Here is a 16,427-nt window from a genome sequence, read left to right on the forward strand (position 1 = left end):
TTCTCCAGGGGATCTTCCCAACCCAGAGATCAAATCTCTGTCTCCTGCTTTGGCAGGGAAATTCTTTACCACTGAACCACCTTGGAAGCCCCTATATGCACATACATACAAACAAGTATGTGTGTGTAGGTATATATACAGAGCTGGCCATGCTGGGAATAAGCAATTGCTTAAAAAAAAAAAAAAAAAACTGAAACCAATGGCCATTAAAATCACTAACAAGGAAATCCAACTGAGCCTAAGACCAGGCTATAGGTAAGATATTCAGACACTGGCAAACTTGCTCTCTAAGGGACCAGAGAGTAAATATTTTCACCTCTGCAGGCCACACAAGTCTCAACTACTCAACTCGGCCTCTGCAGCACACAAGCAGCCACAGATGACACACAAACAAATGGGTGTGGCTGTGTTCCAATAAAACTTAATTCATAAAAACAGGCAGCTGCCCTCAGATCATAGTTTGCCAACACCTGACATTAACAGAAAATACAATCTGCCTGAAAAATCAGTCTACTACTTTTGAGGCTGTTTACAGCCAGCAGCTTCAAGCTGAATTCTGACAGAGCAAAAATATAGGCAATGGGCAGCTTCTTGAGGAAGATGAGGAAAAGTGCCTTCTCCTTCCCAGGCACTGTGTCGGGGCTTTACAAACCGGATTCCATCACTCTGCAGAAAGGTTCTGTGACTCCTACTTCAGAAGGGGAAACCGAGTCCCAGGGAGATCAAGTAAGCTGCCAGGCTCACACAGCTGCTAAGTGGTAGAACACGTCAGTGTGATCATATGACACTGTTTTCAGGAATTTACAAATAAAATGGCATGAGAAGTGTGTGGATCATCCTGATGAGGTGGCAGTTGGTTCAGAAACCTCAACTCCTGCATTACTGCCCAAGCTAAATAATGCAAATTCAAGGTCAAAGGACAAAGACAAACAAGAGTTAAACAAGTATAGTTGGGATGCAACTAGAGAGCGAGTTTTCAGAAACTTTACAGAGACAGGAAGTGCTGCCTTCAATTCTTACTCTTGTATTTTCCGGGCAGCACGTTGTCAAACATGAAAGTCATCGAGTTGACCTTGCCGGAGAGGTGGAGGCTCCGCTTCTCGCCCTGGCGGCTCAGGGACTGCAGGGTCACCAGCAGGTCACCGCAAGTGTCTGCAGAGAAAAGATGCAGGGGCCTCGCTTGGCGGCTTTGGGAACCACAGCACCTGTTCCAACCCTCAGCTGCTGTGTATTGCTTGCTACCACTTAGCTCCTAGAGGGCAGCCCCAGGAGGGGTCCTTCAAAGCTTGCAGGCATCTACTTGATTCTAAGGCATTTCCCCACATCCCTACCTCTCCCACCACGTAAGGCACTGGCACCAAGCAATGAGGCCGCCCAGCATTTACTGCACTGGCAGAAACAGTATCTGCTGCTGCTGCTGCTGCTAAGTCGCTTCAGTCGTGTCCGACTCTGTGCGACCCCATACACTGCAGCCCACCAGGCTTTCCAGTCCCTGGGATTCTCCAGGCAAGAACACTGGAGTGGGTTGCCATTTCCTTCTCCAATGCATGAAAGTGAAAATTGAAAGGGAAGTCGCTCAGTCATGTCCGACTCTTAGTGACCCCATGGACTGCAGCCTACCAGGCTCCGCCATCCATGGGATTTTCCAGGCAAGAGTACTGGAGTGGGGTGCCATTGCCTTCTCCGAAACAGTATCTATGGAGCACCAACGGGAGCCAGAGAAAAAGTCAGACAGGCAATGAAACTTTCCTGAATGCCCATTTCATACCAGGTACAGAACTGGGCCCTTTATCATCATCATCATCATCATCATCATATTACTAATAATGGCAAAGATTTATGTGGCTCTTGCTGTGTTCCAGGTACTTCTAATGGCTATGAAAAAAGTGTTAGCTGCTCAGTCGTGTCAGATTCTTTGAGAACCCATGGACTGTAGCCTGCCAGGTTCCTCTGTCCGTGGGATTCTCCAGGCAAGAAGACTGGAGGGGGTTGTCATGCCCTTCTCCAGGGGATCTTCCTGACCCAGGGATCAATCCTGGGTATCCCACATTGCAGGCAGATTCTTTACCATACACACATTAACTCCTTTGATCGTCACAATAACCTTGTGAGGCAGGTACTATTAACATCCCCACGTTACAGATGAGGGACTCAAAGCACAGAGAGGTTAAGTCACTTACCCTACATCACACAGCAATGGTTCAAACACATGTGGTCTGGCTCTGGAGACATGGTCATAACCACTACGCTATACAGCCTCTTGATATGACCATATTTAAGCCTCAGGAAAACCCTCTGAGAGCAGCAGTATTCCCATTTTATTGAAAGAAAACTGAGGCTGGGCAAGTAAATGCTTACAGTCTCATACTAGTAAATGACAGAGCTGGGACTGAAACCGGGGCCAAACTCCTTTCAGAAAAAGAATCCCACATGTTCTTTTGGGAGCCAAAGCAGGAGTATTCCCAGTAAAATGTTCCCGGTGATTGCGGCGATTATTCAGAAAGAACTGCACACAACACGGCCTCACACACAGCACTCCCCCGAGCAGCTTCTGCTGTGACCTTCGCCACCGCCCAGTGAGGAAGAGCCCACCCAAATCCCACCTCTCTCAGCCTGCCTCTTCGAACTCATCCATTCTTGCTTTCAACTGACGTCTTACCCAGACAAGAGACTTTCCCAGAAACCGATGCCAAAAACTGCACAAAGGCCACGTCCATCACAGGCCGGTCGGTCACAGCCAGCAGCAGCGTCTGGGGTTTCAGCGTCAGCCCCGCCCTGGTCTCTGCCTCAGGAACCATCACCTGCGAGACACACAGGACGAGGTCAGCGGCTGCACCAGGGTCGCTGCTCCCTGGGCAACAGGACACCAGATCGTCCATCTGGGCCTGAGGCTAGACGGATTCAGAAGGAGAAGGTTCATTCCTAGGCATAGTTTTAGAATCACAACAAATCTGCATATTGCTGGTGTGAAGAAAATGTATTTCTAATCAGACATAGAACACCAGCCTTCCGTGGTGTAAGGGTGCACACAAAAGCGTGTCGGGGCACACAAAGCTGTTATCGATCATGTGTATCCTGGGTGGAGACCACACTAAACCCTAGAACCCGATTCTCGCGTGAGGTCACTCGTGATATGAACTGTGAGCTCGTGGACCCACGTGGATGACCATAGTGGACCTGGGCCATGTCTTCCTCCCTCATTTCTGCGTGCCTTTCTCAGGCTCACAAGAGGGGCTGGGAGAGGAGGCGGTGCTGGCCTTCTTCATCCCTAGAGAGATCACATTCCAGAGCTGCCCTTCCTTGGAAAAGTCCCTGACTGTGCCTCTGAAGGAGTCTCCAAAGGCTTGTCTATGTGGCCAACATCACAAGAAGCGGGCTGGCTGGTAAAGGAGCTGACCACCCATACAGCATGCTGTTCGTGGAAGCAGGGGGAAGGCTATGTCCCTACCCCACCTCCTCAGAGTGGGGAGATCCCACTGGCCGGGAGGAGAGCAAAGTCTTAGAAGCACCCTCCCTGACTCCCTCCCCTCGCCCATCCCCTGCTCCTCCCCAAGGGAGGAGAAGGAGCAACAGCTGACATGGTCTCAGTGTGGGGCTGGTGGGCTGAACCTCTGCTTCTGTCTTACCTCTGACCTCCGCCCCGACCTGTGCTCAGGCCTTCACCCCTGTGGTGAGACCACAGGCCAGGGTCTCCCCAGCTTCTTCACCAGGGAGATGGATAGAGGAATCAGGGGTGCCTGCTCAGCATCTCCAATTGACAGCAGGGCAGGAAATGTAAGCTCCATTTTGGCCTCAGGGTCCAGAAGCCATGCTCTGTGGATGTAACTGAGCTGTCACTAATAGAGAGTTCACTCTGATCTCTTCTGGGGACCCATGGATAATCTACAGCAGCCAGAGCCTGAGGAGGTAGACATGTGACTGGCAGCCTGATACTAACCCCTAATAAACATCAGGACGGGAAGAGAAACACCTGTTGCATCCTTTCAAGCCGGCTGCCTATCTGCTCTACTGACTGTGACACGCAGGAATGTAAAGTTACCAAAATAAGCAGCTGGGAATGAAAATGCTCCTTCTCTGATCCCATCTTAAAACAATCCTTTCAAATCATTGTTGTTGTTGTTTGTTTGTTTTTCAAATATCTTAAACAGAACAAAACTCGTCATACCTGAACTTTATAGGTCCCTGGTTTCGCTTTAAAACAGAAAGATCCCTGAGCATCCGTCTCCACGGTGACCAGAGACTTGTCCTTGTCTTGAGAGGCCAGGACAACTTTGTATTTACCCATCTGCTTGACTGTGTCAGGGAAGCGAGTGATTGATATCTGGCCACAGACACTGAACCTGCAACAAGAGGACCATTCAGCCCAGCAGGAGAACTCAATTATCACAGGAAAGGTGCTTGGCGACCCAGACTCTGCATCCCGCTTCCAGCCCTCATCCCTGAGACTAGTGTGATCTTAATGAAGAGACAGGAATACAGACCAAACGACTCCAGTTTTATAAGCAATCATTAGAAAGAAGATTGGACCTCTTTCTGCACATGGCAAGGCAGAGGGAGGGCCTGGGGCTGTTTGTGTGTTCTGGGTGACAGCTGGCCATTCCCCACTGCAGAAGCGGTTTTCAGACAATTTGTGGATGATAAAAATGTTTCAGGTAATTGGGTCGTTGACGATGGAGCAGCCACAACCAAGAATGCGGATGAGTCCTTAAAAGCAAGAGCTGTAAGCTGCCTAAGGAAGTGTGGTATTACCCAGGCGATAAAACAAGGCAGGGTTATCAAAGATGGCTTCCTCGCCTGTGATTATATATAATGCACAGAGAAAAGCAATCTGAGAGATCTGAATAGGAAAGGTAATTAAGTTTAAAGAAATGCAGAGCTAAAATTGAACTCCTTAGGAGCTAGGAGCTACAGAAGCAACTTATAATTGAAAAGCCCTATTAAGGTAATGACTCAGACTGGAGACTGCAAATGAGCAGAGTGTAAAATACGACATGGCACATTTCCAGAAGCACATGAAAGGCACATCTACCCACTAATAAAAACCAGCAAAGCCCAGTGTCCACTGAGTGGCCGTCTTCACATTTAGTCAGTTGTAATCATGTCCCACAGCCGGAGGTCACAAGCAATTCTTCAACTGCCTAAAATTTACATTTTGTAATCTTCAAGAGAATCGCTTTAGATAAAAATCAGTTGTTACTTTTGACACGAAGCGAATAAAAAATGCTGGATTCAGTGCTGGACAATAATGGGGTGCACTAGATACTGGCATGCCCACTCGGCTGCAAAGAAAAAATAGCAGAAGGAACCACGAAGCGGTGCAGGCCACAGTCGTCTCTCCGGAGCGAGGTCCCAGCCTCCTGGATCTAATTAATGCCTGATGATCTGAGGTGGAGCTGATGTCATAAAGAAATAAAGCGCACAATAAATAAATAAAGACCTGAATCATCACAGAATCCCCCTCCTTCCCCTAGACCATGGAAAAACTGTCTTCCAAAAAACAGATCTCAAAAAAGAAAAAAAGAAAAAAAAAAAAAAAACAGGTCCCTGGTGCCACAAAGGCTGGGGACCACTGCTCTAGACGGACATGCAGGCTGGCCACCAGGGTTCAGGCTGGAGAGCAGGGGGTAAGACACCACAGCCCACGGATCAAGTCACACCAGCCACCTGTTTTGGTTGGGATCATGAGCTAAGAATGGTTTTCACACTTTTAAAGGGTTAAAAAGGAAAAAAAAAATCAAAAGACTATCTCGTGACATATAAAAAGTATATCACTATAGTGTGCGCACATAAAGTTTTCCTGGAACATGGCCACACCCATTCATTTATGAATTGTCTGTGGTGGGCTTCGTCACAAAGACTGTATGGGCCCATGAAGTCTAAAATACTTATTCTCTGGTCCTTGATGGAAAAAGTGTGCCAACCCCTGATCTGGATGCAAAGGTTTGCCTCTTTTTTGTGCTGTGTGCTTTCAGAGAAAATCGACAGGAAGGGAATATTGAAAAATTGTTCTCAAGGCCCTTCCATACGCTCTTCATTTGTGTCTTTTTCAGGGGGGAGGTCCCCTTATTCATTACAAGTTGAACCCCCTTCCTTAAGTTTTAATACTTTAACCATATGATGTGTTTTAGCTCATATTCGCCATTAAAGACAAGTGACCAATTACACTACACCTCAAATACACATTCATTTAGAAAGAGAACTAAAAAGCTGGTAGGAAAGTGTTTGTTATATTGAAGCCCTTAAAAATCAATTTGTGTCAATAAATTCTTTCATCAGACAACACTGGTAATGGGCTATACCCCAATACAAAATAAAAAGTTTAAACTCTGAAAAAAAATTCTTTCATCAGAATTTAATACATTTATGGAGAGAAATTAGTAATTTTGGTGCCTAGTGAGATAGCTACATTCTGTCATTTAACTCAGTTTTTTCTTTTTCAAATAAATAATGTTTTGAAAGAGCATGAAAGAAAAAGTAAGAAATATCAACGAATTAAAAGACAAACGTGCTATATGAACCAAAAGAAAAATGATCAGCTTTTCCAAAGATATTCAGAGAGTGCTGTTTCTCATGTATACCTGTGGTGGATTCATTTTGATATTTGGCAAAACTAATACAATTATGTAAAGTTTAAAAATAAAATAAAATTAGAGAAAAAAAAAAAATGCTGTTTCTCTTTGATTCAAAATTCCATTTCAAAGAATAAATGCAAGATTAAACTATGTTTCCCTACCTCCATGAATGGGGATGGTACCTCCTCCATCTACCCAAATGGCTGAAACAGGAAACCTGGGCTCTGAGGCACAGGCCTATCACCCATCAAGCTTACCCACTCCTTCCCTCCCCCCAGAACCCGGTCTCAGGTCCCACTGGTCACCATCTCCTCCAGCAAACTCCTCCAGCACCTCCTATTTACTCCCTCAAGTTTACTCTGGCTCCCCTCGCCCCATTTATTCCCCACACAGCAGTCAGGAGAAGAAAAGAAAAACTTTCCAAAGCACCCTGATTCACAGCTCCCTTGCTGAAAACCCATCCGGGGTCTCCACTCACCTGGGGAACAGCGCACCCACACAAGATGGCCACAAGGCCTCACCGTCCCCCCCACCCATGCTGTCTGTCCCCCCACCCCTCTACCCAGAGAACCTTTCAGGAGGAGCCCCCCTCCTGCAACACACTGACCCCTCCACCTGCCAAGTCGTCCACTCGGCAACCTTTCAGTCCTCCCGAAGGTCTCGGCTTCCACAGCCCCCAACCTGAAGGAAGTCCCCTGGGGGTCCCCAAGCGCTTCCGACACACCCCCCGTAACTTACAGTCACTGACTCCTCACCTTAAGCCCAGGAAGACCACAGCCCTGCCTTTGCAATGTTGGTCTGGCTCACTGTACACACCCAGCATTCACCTCGGTGCCTCACCCAGAGTTGCCGCTCAGAACTGCTCGTGAAGGGAGAACTGAAGCCCAGGATCACTTCCTGAGGCTCCTCAGGGGTCTGCTTCCTCGCTGAAGCCCTGACCCAGAGCCCCACCTGCCTAGAGAAAACCTCCTCAGGGACCAGGCCAGTAAAGCATGTCTTCAGGGCTCAGCTCCCAGACCCCCGTGACCGGCGGGAGGTCACATCTAAAGCCCCCGCCCCTCAAGGGCTGACATTCTATTTCCGGTCCACAGATCCACTTCTACCCGCTCCTACACTTTCCAAGGTTCTGCCACCAGGTCTTCCGGATTCACAGTCCATCTGAGCACCTGGTGAAGAGTGCCACCTAGTGGGCCTGCAGACCCCGTGGTCACAACTGATGCCTCAGCCCCACCTGGCTCCTCTCCAGGGCTGCGGCCACACTGCCCCTCGGGCTGGGAACCCCGAGACATTTCTCCATCAGACAGGCCCTCGTCAGGCTGGGAACCCCGAGACATTTCTCCATCAGACAGGCCCTCATCAACTCTGCTTTCAGGCCTCCCGCACCCTCATCTCGACCCTTCGAGGCCTTCCCCGCCGTGGCACCAACGTGTCTCACTGAAGACAAAAATCTAACCATGTTACCTCCATGCTTACAACTGTTCACTGGCCTTTGACTTTTCTCCCTGATGCTCCCCACTTCCAATGGGGCATGAAGAGGCCCTGCGACACCTGCTCCCTCCGTCTGCTCAGCACTTTCCACTCCAGCAACGCCAGGCGCTGTGCCCCCATCCCTCACCCACACCATGCTGCTCTGAGAGGCCGCTCTCCACGCAGACCCTGCCCCACCCCATAGCCCGTCAGGCTCCTCTGTCCATGGGATTTTCCAGGCAACAATACTGGAGTGGATGGTCATTCCCTTCTCCAAGGGATCTTCCCGACCCGGGGATTGAACCCAGGTCTCTCCTGCACTGCAGGCAGATTCTTTACCAACTGAGCCACCAAGTAACTTTTTAGTGAGCACCTATTGCCAAGGAAAAGATGGCAGCCTCCCCCCACCTCCGCTCTCTAGGGAACGTGCAGATAATAAAGACCCAGACTCTACTCCAAGGCCGGGGTTCTCTGCACTAAACGTTGCCACTGTGTGATGAAACTACAGGAATTCAACCACGGCATGTCCCCTCACAACTCACTCTAAGCACAACAAAACAGGAAGAACTGTGACCATGACCCGAAGCATCTTACAAACAACGTTCTCAACCAACTACACTGCCTTCCGATTAAGCCAAGGAAGGCCCCACAGATGTGAAGTCAGGCACGACAGATCCTCTCCTATCGTAAACCCACTTTAATTCTGAAGCAAGATGATTTTCCGGAAGCAGCCAACAGCCAAGTACTTTCAGTTTATAACATTTAGCTCTGATTTTTCTAAAGAAGCCAGCTGCGTCTCCACAGGTGTCAGAGACTGGATGAGACTCCGTGGCAGAAACACACGGTCAGACCGGAGGTGTTCTGGTCTCTGCTGACTGCCAGCGTGAGCCCCGCGGCCCCCCACAATCCCCTTACCCCGTGGCGATGATGTCCGCTAGCTGAGGCGTGTTGGGTGCGATTTTGATGGTGACAGTTTCAAAGTACAGGTGCTCCTTCTGGGCGTGGATGGTGTACGTCCCCGTGGTTATGTTCTCCAGGCGGAACGAGCCATCAGCTTTTGTTCTGACTGTAGAACAAAAACATGCTGACAAAGGATGAGCCAAAAACAGCTGCATGTCCCTCATCTACGCGGTGATACCGAAAGCTGGCTTGTTTTCACAGAGTCGTTAAGATTTTGTTTCCTTCCCATTTCCCCCGGTAGCAAAACCCAGCCCGGGGAACCAGGCCTGGGCCCAGCGTGTCTGCCCACCTTTGATCTGGCTGTTCAGGGTGACCACCGCATCCGGCACACCTTCGCCTTCTGGTCCATTCAAGACCCTCCCAGTGACAGAGAATCCCATGACGTGGAACACCGGCTGAAGATGAGAACAGGGAGAAGCTGTCATGTACTTGAGCTGAGGAAGCCCCACTTAGGCCCCTCAGGCCACCGCTTGGCACGCCGGCCCACGCTGGCTCCTCCTGGTCCCCCGCGACAGCCCGGCTCCCTCCCGACTCACCCACCAGCAACCCTTTCCCACACCTGTCTTCCTCCTTAGATTCCCAAAACATGGGTATTTGTCAAATAACTGAAGGAAAAAGATCGAGAGACTGACTTCCCCAGAGACCACTGAGTCAGACCTGTGAGAGCACCCCTCCACGCCTGCTCCCCTCCAGATGCTATTTCCGGGGGGCCAGGCCACCCCGTAGTCTCCCAGCCTAGACCAAGGATCACCGTGCACCCTGCTGCCCACCTGCCAGCATCACAGTCCCGTGGATTCCACCTCTGCAAGGTCTCTCAGGCCCTTCTGCTTTCCTGCCACACCAGAATTCAAGCCCTAGGTCCGCCTACACCCCCTCACTCAGCCCCTGCTGCTGCGCATCGCCTCACCACACGTTCTCAGCTCAGTTTATGTGTCTACACCCTCTCTGCCTGTGAGGGCCAGGGCCCGGCTGTCCGCAGCTGCTGGGCTCCAGCCACCCTGATCTGGGGTTCCCACGTGCCTTCACCATGTAGGGCTTTCACACCAGCTGCTCCCTCAGCCTGGATCTCCTCCCACACCTGGAGAAGATGGGAGACTGGCCGCCCCATCTCATCCTTCAGGTTCTGCTCAAACCGTCACCACCTCCGAGACACCCTCCCTGACTACGCTCTCTTGGGAGCCCCTGCCTCTTGCCCCAACCATGCACTGACAATCACACTAATCTACTTTAGAGGCTTCAGCAAAAGCCTTCCCAATAGCCAGTAACTTTCCAATGTCCTTGTTTGATTTCTTCCTAGTTTGTCTACCTCCCACTAGAACGTGAGCTCCATGAAAACAGGGACCTCTTCTGTCTTAGTCACCTGGTATACAGTAGGCACTTAATAAATGACTCCTGAATGAATGGATGGAATGCATGCATGTGACAGTATTTGAGAGCTTTAAGAAAATGGCTTCCTCTTTAGTCAGATAGCTCTTTGTCTAAAAAGACGTGGTTAACCCACTTATTAAATCGCCTATTCGCGCAGCAATCATCTTTATTAGGCACCTGCCATGTACCTGCCACTAAACCACATGTTGCGAAAAAAGAACGAGACTCAACGGTCCTACGTTATTTAGTTTATAGATTGCTTCCTGAAATTCCACTCACGTCTGTTTAAAACTTCGGTTTGCAATCGGGAAATGTGTTTCCCCAGTCACCTGCCCCCATCCTTCCTGGCAAGTCCCTTGAAGCACCAAGGGCCTGACCTTTGCCCTCCCATCCCCCCTTCAGCGCACAGAACAGTCAAATGCTTTCGTGGGTCTTAAAGGCAGAGTCAGAACCCCGGTGAGCATGTGACCTAAAAGCTAGCTTCTACCCAGTTAAGCCACTTCAATGTAGTCCTTTCTAACGTAAAAGAAAACGATTAAAATCTCATTTTTTCAATAACTGTAACCCTAGGTGGCCCACTTATAAAAGGCTGCTGTTTTCTTTGGGGATTTGACCCAGCACATTTTCTATAGTAATCATCTTCTACCTCTGTAATTAAAGACGGAAATGTGATGAAGAACACGTTCACCACCTGTTTTAGGTCTAAGGAGCTTGTCAGGCCACCTCGCACCCCACCCATCGCCTCACCTGTCACCCCAGATGGCCCAGGCTCTGTCAGTTCACCTGGTCTCCTGCCACAGCCTCAGGGCTGGTCCCTCGCTTCCACTTGCCCCCTGCAGACTCTGCTCAACGAGGCAGGCAGGGGGGCACACCTGCTTCTGCTCAGAACCTTTCCGTGGTGCCACCTGTCACCCAGAAAGCCCAGCGGGACCTGCACGACCTGCCCCATCACCTCTCCTCCTCCCCACTTCACTCCCTCCGTTCCAGCCACCCTGGCCTCTGGGGGTTCCCCACACCTCCTAGCCACACTCTTGCTTCAGGACTTTCGCACCTGCCACGCCCGTGTCTTACACACTCTTCCCACAGACGTAAGCACACTTCACTGCCTCTTCCCCTTCGGCTGTTACTCAAAAGTCACCTCCCGGTGAGGCCTTCCCAAGTACAACCTAGGAGACCTCAACCCCCACTTGACCTTGAAACGGTATAATCTCCTTTCTTGCTTTGTTTCTAAAGAACACAAGACCTTCTCATATACTTTCTGATTTACTTATTTATAAATGTATTGTCTCTTTCTGCCATCAGAACATGAATTACACAAGAACAGGAATTTTTGCCTCTTTCAATTACTCCAATAAGCCCAACACTGGAATAGTACCTGAAATATATGTCACTGACACTCAGTGAACACATCTCACTGAATGAAGTAGATAAAACTAGGGCTCCGATTCACTCAGATACAGATGTTAAGTGAGCGATGTGAAGGATTCCGTGGATCCCAGAATAAAGTGGAAGAAAGTGGAAGAGTCTGCTTTTTCCAACAGCACTTTTAGATAAATATTAATTGTTTTTTAACACGTTTGCAATACCCGTGCCCAGGAATGGGCACTCCAACACCTGTCCCTCCAGAAGGCAGGGAGGTCTTACCTCAATTTTCAGGCTGTCATGTTCCACGGTAAAGTCAAGTCTGGAAGGAGCAACATCAAAGGTAATCCTCTCTCCTCTATAGAACGGAATCTGGAAGGAAACGTCTGTTAATTACCAAGAGCCAGGAACATGATTCAACCATCAATACTAACAACTCAAAGCCAGCAGCCCACAAATAACCAGGGGTTCAAAGTGGGCAAACAGATACTACTAATCACAATGGCCTCACATTTAAAAGAGGAAAGACTTAGGCTTTCTGCACCTGTTACTGAGGAGACAGAGCCACACCTTAAATTACTGCTAAATAAAATGTTTGTGGAACTGCAGGCCAACCATTCGGTCCTTTGATAACACAAGGGTACTGATACCTCCTGTTATAAGACTCCCAGACACAAACAGAATGGAAGTCAGCTTTCCTCACCACAGTGTAGCCCCCGCTCGGCAGGGAATAGAAGGAAAAGGAGCCGTCTTCTTTGGAGACCGCATGGCACAGGTACTCCAGACTCTCTTCCTGGGGCTGGAACCCGGGCACCGGGGAGAGGTTGCAGCCCAGGACATCCTATGTCAGGAGAAAAAGGCCAAAATGACTTCCTTTTCCACTTCCACGTTCTGATTATTATCAAATAGCCACCTTTCAAAAAATTTGCAGAAGTTTTATTTCACAAAATATTTCTGAAACCTACGATGCAGTAGAGAACAGAGCACAATGTAAAAATTTTTATATACAAGTTTGCAAAGTTAAGGGTTTCCCAGGGGGCTCAGATGGTAAAGAATCTGAGTGTAATGCAGGAGATCCGGGTTCGATCCCTGGGCCAGGAAGATCCCCTGGAGAACGAAGTGGCAATCCACTCCAGTATTCTTACCTGGAGAATCCCATGGAAAGAGAAGCCTGGTGGGCTGCAGTCCACGCAGTTGCAAAGACTTGGACATGACTGAGTGACTAACACTTCAATTTTCATTTGCAAAGTTAAAAATGGTATAGCCTTCTTAGAAAAAAAATCACCTGTCCTCCCCTACCATGGATCACCATAGTCCGGATGAGAAACCATACTGGCCCAAGTTCACACAGCTGCTCAGAGGCAGAGCTGGGATCTGTCTGAAGCTGGGTCTGTTTGATTTCAGAGCCTGGGCACTTTCCACTGAATTACACTGCCTCCCAGAGCAGACATTCAATTTCTTGTGAGCAAAAGAGAGACACAAGGTTCTTAGATGGTGAGACTATCCATCAACTTTGACCTGATTTTTTTACTTAATTGAAGTACAGTTGGTTTACAATGTTGAAAGTACAGTTGGTTACAATGTCCTGCTATACAGCAAAGTGATTCAGTTATATATATATGTACATTCTTTTTCAGATTCTTCTCCATTACAGCTTATTGTTGTTCAGTCACTGACATGTCTGACTCTCTGTGACCCCACGGACTGCAGCACACCAGGCTTCCCTGTCCTCAACTATTGCCCAGATAGCGTGCAAACTCATGTCCATTGAGTCAGTGATGCCATCCAACCATCTCATCCTCTGTGGTACCCCCTTCTCCTCCTGCCCTCAACCTTTCCCAGCATCAGGGTCTTTTCCAGTAAATTGGCTCTTCACATCAAGGGGCCAAAGTACTGGAGCTTCAACTTCAGCATCAGTCCTTCCAGTGAATATTCAAGGTTTATTTCCTTTAGGATTGACTGGTTTGATCTCCTTGCAGTCCATAGGACTTTCGAGAGTCTTTTCCAGCACCACAATTATACAGTTTATTACAAGATACTGAATATAGTTCCCCATGCTATCCCCTGGAGGAGGAAATGGCAACCCAGTTCAGTATTCTTGCCTGGAAAATCCCATAGACAGGGGAGCCTGGTGGGCTGCAGTCCATGGACTCACAAAGAGTCAGACATGACCGAGTACGTATGCACCTCTGTGCTATACAGTAGGATCTTATTGTTTATCTATTTTATATTCAGTAGTGTGCATATGTTAATGTCAAGCTCCTAATTTATCCCTCCCCTGCCCAGCTTTCCCCTCGGGTAACCCTAAGTTTGTTTTCCATGTCTGTGACTGACCTGAATTTCTTAGTCTCTGATCTCCCATCTCCTCCACTCCCTGCCCACAGTCTCTCTTGTTCTTCACTCCTCTTTGCTTACCTCTTTGGTCACTAAAGAAGAAAAGAGAAGAAACTTCACCCCTTTCATGGGTTCCCCATCGCTGCGGACAGAGCCAGACACGTTGTAGCCGGCCACTACGAGGGGACCCGCGGCGTTGGCGTTGGAGTTGGTCACTCGCACAGTGGTGCTCGCCTACAAAAGAAGATTTTAACTTCCAAAAGGACAGACGCTCACAAAGCGTTTAACAACAGGAGGACATGCTTCCACTAAAATATTAAGTCGGAGAAAAGCAACAAATGAAATGGTATAAAACTGCGTACGAATGTGTAGCATGATCACAACTGTTTTTCATGGGCAAGATGAAGTGCAGGGAAAAGCGGCAAAATGGAAATGATGATGGTGGCATTTTATTTCTTTTACACTTTTCCACCTTCCAAATTTTCCATTTCCACTCCTTTATGTTCTTCTGTATGTTCCGACTTTTTTTTAATGAACATTTTTTTCTATGTTGAATGGTATGCATCCATGTATTTTTAATCTCTTCGTTAAAAGTACAATTCACACAGGAACAGTTATTTTCCCAAACACACCATGCATCCAGCACCCAGACACTGGGTCCTCAGAAGCCCCCCCCTGCTCCTTTCCTGATACTGCTCCCCCAAAGGGCAACCATTTTCCTGACTTTTAATAGCCTGCTTTACTTTTTTTTTTTTTTTCCAAGGTTTTTATTTTTTTTTTGTATTTTATTTATTTTTTTTTAATTTTATTTTATTTTTAAACTTTACATAATTGTATTAGTTTTGCCAAATATCAAAATGAATCTGCCACTACTTTAAAACACAATTTTACATGAATAAACTCAAATTCCTTTTGCATACAACTAACAAACGCAAATCTTAAAACGTATTCTATTTATAATGTGTAAGCTACTGAGTTTTAAGTGAAACATTTTAAAATGTTGACCAGAAGAGAAAAATCCTAAGAACCAGACCATAAACAGTATACAGACACATCAAGGTGTGAAATTATATCATCACTTTTAAATGCATAAAACTCACAGAGTAAAAACTGAAATTCTGATGCTTCTTTAGCAAGAATGAAACACAGCCTCAAAAACCAATATAAAAACTAACCTTTTGAAATGTCCTTTAGGTCTTATTTCAAACTGTTTTTTCAGCTATTTACAGAACCACATTTAGTAGGTGTCTTCTTTTTTTCGATCTTTTACTATAAACTATTTCAGTCAAACATAAAGATACAGGGATCTATACCAAAGAAGACCTACATAAGCTCCAACCAGCCAAAGAATAAAAGAGAAGAAATGCAATTCCAGACCCTGCAGACCTGCACACCCTTTCCTCCCTCCCTCTGCAGACATCAGTACCATGGTGAATACACTGCTCGCCATTCCCATTTGCAGCATCTTTATAGTTTTTACACATATGAATGTATCCAGAAGTGGTTCTGATCACAAGTGTTTCTAATCACTATATAAATGGCATCATATTTCCTTGACCTTCAGCAGCTTGCCTTTTCCCTTCAATGTTACATTTTGAAGTACAGTCATATTGATACACGTGGCTCTGGTTCATTCATTATTGCTGATATACAGAATTCTATCATGTGATGAAACCACAGTCTACTCTCCCCTTCATGGACATATAGGCTGTTTGCAATATTCAGCTATTACAAACAAAGCTGCAATAAACATTCTTACATATTCTCCTTGGGCACAAGAACAAGAATTCAAAATAAGTATTGCTGTTACAGACAGAAAAAAGAACAATAAAATAATCTCATCAGGTCCCTCTGGTGTTGATTTAGCTTAAAATAGGTATAAGTTAATAACAAACCAACTTCACAGCAGGAAGACAATGTCATTACCTAAAACAGAAACCAACGTAAGCAACATCTGCTACAGTGTGTGAGTTTTCCTGTATAAACACCACCAAACTAATCAGCAGTATCATTGTTTTTTCCATGAACTTCTAGAAAAAACATAAAATAATTTCATACCCGAAATTGAAAACCACTCCATTTGTCCCCAAACCAGCACACTGTTGGTATGGCCGTCAACATAATGGAAATAAATGCTCACCTCTTTCAATGGCCAGGTTGGATGAGTTGCAAGGATTTCATAGTCTCCAGGAAGAACTTTAAAAAATGCAAACCTAAGAAATAAAAAATACCACTTCACTTTCTCCCAGCAACCTGAATATTTCTAATTTAGGACTACTCTTCCAAGCACAAGAAAATGATGCATGAGTTACCACAAACTTGCCCTGAGCCAGTTAAAGGAGCATAAATGAAATTCAATCCTTC

At 47.1% G+C, this 16,427-nt stretch overlaps 1 protein-coding gene across 1 annotated transcript in view; it reads right to left on the reverse strand.

Annotated features, from left to right (window-relative positions):
• LOC147345352 (BOS complex subunit NOMO1) overlaps positions 1-16,427 on the reverse strand; it is a 56,570-nt gene that overhangs the window by 25,945 nt on the left and 14,198 nt on the right. The window contains exons 6-14 of the mRNA XM_086375610.1: positions 16,204-16,276; positions 14,145-14,297; positions 12,433-12,570; positions 12,012-12,101; positions 9,289-9,394; positions 8,955-9,105; positions 4,166-4,340; positions 2,660-2,801; positions 1,021-1,152 (exon numbers count right to left, since the gene is read on the reverse strand). Of these exons, the coding sequence (XP_086231736.1) occupies positions 1,021-1,152; positions 2,660-2,801; positions 4,166-4,340; positions 8,955-9,105; positions 9,289-9,394; positions 12,012-12,101; positions 12,433-12,570; positions 14,145-14,297; positions 16,204-16,276 (1,160 nt within the window). The remainder of the gene's footprint in view (positions 1-1,020; positions 1,153-2,659; positions 2,802-4,165; positions 4,341-8,954; positions 9,106-9,288; positions 9,395-12,011; positions 12,102-12,432; positions 12,571-14,144; positions 14,298-16,203; positions 16,277-16,427) is intronic.

Source organism: Bos grunniens, chromosome 25 (genome assembly GCF_055505025.1).
Source record: "Bos grunniens cultivar Pamir isolate PY7600 chromosome 25, Bosgru_T2T1.0, whole genome shotgun sequence".
In the NCBI taxonomy this organism is placed as follows: domain Eukaryota; kingdom Metazoa; phylum Chordata; class Mammalia; order Artiodactyla; family Bovidae; genus Bos; species Bos grunniens.